The sequence below is a fragment of the Anguilla rostrata genome, chromosome 11, assembly GCF_018555375.3.
Source record: "Anguilla rostrata isolate EN2019 chromosome 11, ASM1855537v3, whole genome shotgun sequence".
Classification (NCBI taxonomy): domain Eukaryota; kingdom Metazoa; phylum Chordata; class Actinopteri; order Anguilliformes; family Anguillidae; genus Anguilla; species Anguilla rostrata.
The window spans coordinates 26,962,365-26,969,919 of record NC_057943.1 but is presented as its reverse complement, the minus strand read 5'-3'; the positions used below and the strand labels follow the sequence as shown (position 1 = coordinate 26,969,919).

Below are 7,555 nucleotides of genomic sequence, written 5' to 3'. Positions count from 1 at the left end.
TTTGGTGTAACAGTAAACGCTTTTTATTCTTTCGTAGCAAAAGACAGCGCCTCAGAGAGCTGGGCGTGGCTGGCTGCTGGCGGAGCAGAGCCGCAGCTGCGGGCTGATTAAACACAGGCACTTCTTCGAATCGCAGTCGCTGAACACACGGCCTATCATGGGGCTTTATGACCCTGCATGCTGCTCTCAGCCAATCAGACGGCTCCAGCTCTTCCATAGGCCAAGCCGTAAACAGCACGGGTAGGGGCTGCTCTGCTAGACGGATGACATTTGGTTTTAGTGCAAAACAGGACAGTTTAAGCATAAGGCACGCTTGGTTCTGGAACATTCTTTGGTCCCTCACTTTAAATAAATGAGCTCGGTGTGAATGTCCTGTTGCTGTAAGGACTGGCTAAAGCCTGTTAGAGGATGCTTGGGGTCTTATTGGATTGGGGGTTGTTAGAGGGGTTTTTATTTGGGGGGGGAGGTGCTAGTGGAATGGGAGAGGAGATGTGGCGGCGACCATCCAGATCAATCCTGCATGACCTCCGAGCTCTCGGACACCACCCTCCCATTCTTGGTCTCGATCATCTTGATGACAACGCTCTTCTTGTTTTGGGTGCTGCCATAGCCGCTGCCGCTGCTGTACCCGCCGCCGCTGCTGTACCCGCCGCCGCTGCTGTACCCGCCACCGTACCCGCCACCGTACGCACTGCCGTAGGAGCTGTAGGACATTCCGGCACTTTCCATGGGGATGGAGCTGTAGCTCGCTGCAGAGAGGGAGCAGGGGTGGGGGGTGATTAGGGCATGGCAAAGGGATGAGGGAATACAGGGCTCTTTCAAATCTGTGTGTTTATTACAAACGGAATCCTCCAGAACATATATATATATATATATATATATATATATATAATATTAATCTATATTCCAGAAAAACCCTCAATCCAACTCAATCCTAGACCATGCCCTGACCCAGAGCTTAACCCTAACTCAGCCATAACCCGGAGCCTAATTCTAACCCAGTCTAACCTTTACTCAACCATGACCCAGAGTCTAATCCTAACTAAACCATAACCAAGAGTCTAACCCTTACACAACACTGAGCCTAACCCTAACTCAACTCTAACCCTACCCTAACTCTAACCCTGTCTAACCTTTATTCAACCATAACCCAAAGTCTAATCCTAACTGAACCGTAACCAAGAGTTTAACCCTAACACAACACTAACTGAGTCAAACCCTAACTCAACTCTAACCCTACCCTAACTGTAACCCAGTCTAACCTTTATTCAATCATAACCCGAAGTCTAATCCTAACTGAACCGTAACCAAGAGTTTATCCCTAACACAACACTAACTGAGTCAAACCCTAACTCAACTCTAACCCTACCCTAACTGTAACCCAGTCTAACCTTTACTCAACCATAACCCAGAGTCTAACCCTTACTCAACCCTAACCCAGAGTCTAACCCTTACTCAGCCCTAACCCAGAGTCTAACCCTTACTCAAACATAACCCAGAGCGTAATCCTTACTCAACCCTAACCCAGAGTCTAACCCTTACTCAACCCTAACCCTAACACAACTCTAACTCAACTTAACCATAATGTGGAGATCAGATATACGGGAGATGTGTGCTGCAACGTACGTGTGTAGCTCTGTTTTACACTGGAGATGTTGACAGCTTTGATGCCGCCAGCCAGCCTGCGGGATGGAGAAAAAGAGGAGTTCAGACCTCACGCGGAAACAGAACAGCCAGAGAAGCTCACGGATTCATCCCGCGGGCGGAGCCAGGAGCTCACCTGTCCTCCTCGCCTTCCAGCAGCTTCCTGTAGGTGGCGATCTCAATGTCCAGGGCCAGCTTGACGTTCATCAGGTCCTGGTACTCCCGGATCTGGCGGGCCATGTCCTGCTTGGCTCTCTGCAGGGCCTCCTCCAGGTCCCTGATGCGGGCCTTGGCGTCCTTAATCGCCATCTCCCCGCGCTCCTCTGCCTCTGCGATCTGGTTCTCCAGGTTGGCGCGCTGATTGGGGGCAGAGACCAAAGGACCGTTGGGCGGTGCTAGCAATGCAGCCCACCGCTTTAGTATGAAGAGGCCTGCGCGCGGTTACGCTACACAGGCACCCGACTGCGCGGTGCAGTGCATTATGCATTTAGGCCTGACGTTTGCTGGTTTGATTCCCAGTTGGGAGTCTGCCATTACACTTTTGAGCAATTGACTTAACTTGAATTGCTTCAGTATGCGTTCTGCCGTATAACAGACGCTATGTACAAATGTGAGTCACTCAGGATAAAGGTGAAGGATTTTCGGTGAATGCATGCAAATGCAATGTCAATGTAACTACCTGGCCCTTGAGGGAGTCGATCTCAGACTGCAGCCTCTGGATCATGCGGCTCAGGTCGTTGATCTCCGTCTTGGTCGACCTCAGGTCCTCCCCGTGCTTGGTGGCGGACACCTGCATCTCTTCATACTGTGGGTCAACCACGCGGTGCGTACGACAAGGCAGACGTCAGTGCAGTTCGGCTGGACGTTCTGACCAGATCATACGCGCATGGAAACGAGCACTCCATGTGGTGGCAGCGTAGTATAACAGTTAAGAAACCAGGCTTTTATCCTAAAGGTTTCAGGTTCAAATCCCATATAGGACCCTGCCATTGTACCCTTGAGCAAGGTACTTAACCTGAATCGCTTCAGTATATATCCATCTGTATTAATGGATGTAAAAAAATAGCGAAAGCTGTAGAAATTGTTTTGCATAAGAATGCCTGTAATGTAATGATGCCACGCACACCTGTGCTGTCATTTTAGTTGAAATATGTCATTTTGAGTTTAGTATATGAGCTCGCAATCAGCACACGACAGCATTGCACTGACGAAGGCAGTGAACTGAATCTTTAGCCTCATCCGGGGCTGACAAATGGCTGACAAAACTGAATTCACCACAGGTTTTATCCCAAAGGCTGCAATTACAGGGAAATTTCCTTCTTTTTGAAATGTATGACAGGTGACAGGCTATGCAAATTGAAAACAGGGATGTGAAAAAGTAAAGGGTGATGAGGGTGGACGGAGGGAGCGATTGCGTTACCTTGGACTTGTACCAGGACTCGGCCTCTGCGCGGCTGCGGTTGGCGATGTCCTCGTACTGGGCGCGCACTTCAGCCACAATGGAGTCCATGTCCAGGTTGCGGCTGTTGTCCATCTCCACCACCACGGAGGTGTCCTTCACCTGGCTCTGCAGCTCACGCAGCTCCTGGAATGAGGGAGGGAGGGAAGGTGAGGGAGAGGGAGAGGGAGGATGGGGCATCAGACGCCATAGGAAATCTTTTTTTTATCCTGGTTTCCACATACAGTCAATCAGTGCAATCTGTGAGTGTGTGTGTGTGTGTGTAAACGTGTTCATGTGTAGTAGTGTGTGTGTCTGTGTGTGTGTGTGTTTGTGTGTGTGTCCATGTGTAGTAGTGTGAAAGTGTGTGTATGTGTGTGTATGTATGCGAGACATACCTCATCATAGATCTGTCTCAAGAAGTTAATCTCATCAGTGAGGCTCTCAAGTTTGGCCTCCAGCTCCACTTTATTCATGTAGGCCTCATCTACATCCTGTAGGAACAGAGAGACACCCACATCACAATAAATACATTTAAATTCTTTATTTGAGACTGCAAACCACACGCACACGCCCACACACACTGAAATAACAACACTGACCTTCTTGATGAGCACAAACTCATTTTCGCATTCGGTGCGCTTGTTGATCTCATCTTCGTACCTGGAGGAGGGGAGTGGAAATCTGCATTAGCAGGTGAAGCACCAAAAGACAAGAGACATGTCTTCCATATTCTCAACTCTGACTCTGGAGGATGGTCATTTTAAAACACTGTGAGCAACCAGGTTGAGAGGCTGAATGGGTTTTTTAATGGTCACTACAGAAACAGTCAGGCTCTTCAATTTGGTTTTGCCAGTGTTGTGATGCAGTGTGCCGACCTGACGCTAGAGGGGGGAAGAGCACTATTGAAGCCGTTGAGCTGCTTCCTGGTTTTGGTTTCCACTGGAAAAGTTGAGTTATGAAACATGCCTCCATTTCGTTTGTCTCTACCCTGGAGGCCTACTCTGTCTAGACAGAGCCTGTCATTTGTCAAAGGAGTGTATTTCAGTGCAGCGTGTATTTCAGTGCTGCAAATCAATCTGAGCCTGTTTTTAACTGCCATTCAAAAACTGGATTTCATTTCAGCTTCATTGTCAGAGCTGACGCAGTTTAAAGCAGTGAAAGTACATTCTATTGTTAACTGGTGGAAGAAATGGTCAGTTGAAATGGCACGGCTCTCATCCTCTCCTGGGAATTATGGGAGGGATTGAGAGCCGGGGACTGAAGCCGGTTGACTCACTTGTTCTTGAAGTCCTCCACCAGTCCCTGCATGTTGTGCAGGTCGGCCTCCAGCCTCATCTTGTCGTTGCCCAGGCTGTCGAGCTGCCTGCGCAGGTTGGCGATGTAGGCCTCGAACATGGCATCGATGTTGGAGCGCGTGGTGGTCTGGTTCTGGAGCAGGCTCCACTTGGTCTCCAGCATCTTATTCTGCTGCTCCAGGAAGCGCACCTGTCGGTCGGAGGGGGAGGGGAGATGGACATGTCAGACAGCCGGGCCTGTGGATCGCCAGTCCTTACTGGAGCTTTGAATGGGTTCTGCTCAAACCCCTGCCTTCCCCAGTTACACAGGGGGCACTGGACAATGCCATTTTTGGGAGTGCTGGTTCAATTTCTCTCTCTGCTGGGGAGCAGGAATGCATGCAATGTTGTATGGGGGGGGCGAGGCTGTTTGTCCTGGGAAGGGGTGATGTGGGGCAGAGGGGGGGGGGTAAAGAGAAGAGGAAAGCAGAGAGAGAGCTGGCCTTTCACTTGTTTTCCTGTTTTAAAAGGGTGAGGCCGGGGAGGCGGGGCCAGCAGGCCTGAAAAGAATGAGGGCCAGCCGGGCGGGGCCCAGATTGCCGCTTGGGTAAATATTTAACTGCCACGCAAGTGTAGAGGCGAGGGACGGGAGTCGCATGTCCGCTCACTTTGGTGTGCAGGAAGTAGATTTACCGCCGTCTGCACGTCGTACTCTTTGGCCTCAGGTGTTAACACCGTGGGCGCCAACAAACTAAACCGCCATACAAGCCGCAGTACAACACCTAAAGCCAGGGCACTTTCCCAAGGTCGGGGAGGGAGTGTGTCACTAAAGCAGTAACTTGGCTCTGTAGGATTACGTGGGGAGAATAAAACGTAAAGAGAAGAAATCGTACCGATTACATTTTTTCGGGACTTGCAGAGACTGATTGCGCAACCTGCTGGTGTTAACATGACACCAGAGAACCTTTTTAAATATTAACCAACCGACGCAGCTCCTTCATGCGCGTGCAACAGGCAGCAGGAACGCAGAGCGGAGAGCTGCGTCCAGCCGAATGGAAGAAGGGGACGCGGCGCGCCAAACGCTCAGACCCCTCTGAGGCGCGGCCGCGCCGCGTCTCCCGGCGGCTTTGCATTCCGCCGTTCCGGGCGCTCCTTTCTGCGGAGAGCCGCCCGCGAACCGCAAGGACGGAGCGTCGCGCGGAGCGGAAGGAGCCGGCGGACGTTATGTAAATCCGCCCGTCCCTCCAGGTGCGGTGTCCTTTTTTGGTGCGCAGAGGTGCCGGGGTGAGTCGGCCCCTCCCCCCCTCCGAGACGGTCCTGGCCGAGAGCAGAGCGGACACACCCTGCTCCGCACAGCCCGAGCCCCTCCCCCGTCTCCTACAGGTCTCCCATCCACCCCCACCCCCGCCCCCCCAAACGCAGGGAAGTTTTTTTTTTCTGGTCTGTACACAGCACGCTTTGGAAATTCTGAGCGGTTTTGAAACAGATTTTCCTCTGCCACTCTGCTGTCCCAGCGCAGAGCTTGGAGCCAGACAGGTTAATGGCAGGCTTTCGTCGCGGTGGGTTCGCTGACCCGCTTGCGTACGGAAATGACATGCAGCCCTGCTCTGATCGGAGCCGCTGTGGCGCTAGCTACGTCCTCACGCTCAGAGAGCACTCTGTCTAAAAGAGCTGGAAACTTCTTTTCCACGCAAGTGTGAAAAATGACAGACGTAGTGTACAAAAGCTTCACATCGATGCTCAAGTATGACTTTTTTTAATAACTAGACAAATCTCATTCCCTCCAGCCATGAGAGGGAGAGAGAGAGAAACTGAAAGAGAGAGAGAGAATTTCATGCCAATAAAGCATTTAGTTACATTCAGAATATTCAGACTGAATCTGAACAGAGAGAGAGAGTTCCATGGCAGTAAAGCAAAGTTCAAAATGTCCACATTGAAACTTAATGGAGAGAGAGAGAGAGAATTCCATGCCAACAAAGCATCTGGTTCACTCAAAATATTTGTATTGAAATTTAACAGATAGAGTTTTGTGCCAATAAAGCCTATTAAATTTCATTCAAAATGTTCCAACTGAGATTGAACAGAGAGAGACCACGGACTGACCTTATCGATGAAGGAGGCGAAGCGGTTGTTCAGGGTCTTGATCTGTTCCTTCTCCTGGGTGCGGACCACTTGGATATTGGGGTCGATCTCCAGGTTGAGGGGGGCCAGAAGGCTCTTGTTGACGGTGACAGCGGTGATGGGGACCACCGGGCCACCACCCATGCCCATGCCCATGCCCATGCCCATGCCCAGACCCATGCCCCCGCCGTACGCCGACGAGCTGGTGATGTAGCTGCCGCCCGAGCCGAACCCCCCCGCGCCCCGGCTGGCGCCCCCCCCATACGAGCTCCGCACGCTGTAGCTCTGCCTCTGGGAGGACTGGCTGGGCCCGGAGTAGGACATGCTGCTGAAGCTCCGTGGCACCGAGCCCCCCGACACCACCGAGTAGCTGGTGGTCTTCCTGGATCTCATCGACATTGTGGATGGCTGGATTACTGGAGCGACCGAGGAGAGAGAGAGAGAGAGAGAAACAGGCGTGCTTGTCTGCTGTGCTGGAGAGACTCGAGCAACTTCCAAGGCACTGCCCTCTCTTTATATCCTGAAAGGGGTGGAGCCCCCTCATTGGTCAGCACTCGGAGCAGGGGGTGGGGACTGTGGGAGGGGACAAACCAGAAGCACGGCACCGCTTTGAAATGCTCTTCTGAATTGTTGGATTTTACACCCGTAAACAGAGAGAATGCTCTTTTGTATGCACTCACCTGGTGGGGTGTCATTTTTATTGTTCCGCGAGCATTAAGCTGAGGTTACCAAAAGGAATGTATGCCCCACAGGTGAATTTCTGAGTTGGCTCCTGCTGCAAGTACCCGTAGAACGGGACGGGATCACCTACTGCCACAGTCACCTGCCAATTCCTCCCTATCTGTCGCATAATGCAAATTACTGAAAATGTTTTTGGGCCATGAAGAGAGCAAGACAAGGACGTTGCTGTTCTCATATCATTTTCTTTCCCTTCTGTATTCAGGCTTTACATGAGCGCATGCTATCCTCAGGCACTGTCAATCAAACATATGACAACTCTTTCCTGGAGGAAAAAAATATCATAAATCAGCACCTTGGTACCATCGCACTGCGAGAAAATTCCCTTTACTTGTCT

At 51.3% G+C, this 7,555-nt stretch overlaps 1 protein-coding gene across 1 annotated transcript; it reads right to left on the bottom strand.

Moving 5' to 3' along the window:
- On the bottom strand, nt 1-6,985 carry LOC135234461 (intermediate filament protein ON3-like). The gene is made up of 9 exons (XM_064299107.1): nt 6,463-6,985; nt 4,362-4,570; nt 3,685-3,745; nt 3,481-3,576; nt 3,065-3,229; nt 2,324-2,449; nt 1,781-2,001; nt 1,627-1,682; nt 1-749 (listed from the first exon to the last, which is right to left on the bottom strand). Exons 1-9 carry the CDS (start codon nt 6,877-6,879, stop codon nt 511-513), a joined length of 1,590 nt encoding a protein of 529 aa, XP_064155177.1. The 5' UTR covers nt 6,880-6,985; the 3' UTR covers nt 1-510.
- Between the last annotated feature and the right edge of the window lie 570 nt (nt 6,986-7,555).

Excerpts from the sequence above, each read along its gene's own strand:
- LOC135234461 (XM_064299107.1), bottom strand. The coding sequence starts at position 6,879 with ATGTCGATGAGATCCAGGAAGACCACCAGCTACTCGGTGGTGTCGGGG. Across the intron at positions 3,746-4,361 it reads GTGGAGGACTTCAAGAACAA|GTACGAAGATGAGATCAACA; the intron begins GTGAGTCAACCG and ends CCCCTCCTCCAG. Across the intron at positions 750-1,626 it reads TGTAAAACAGAGCTACACAC|CGAGCTACAGCTCCATCCCC; the intron begins GTACGTTGCAGC and ends CCCTCTCTGCAG.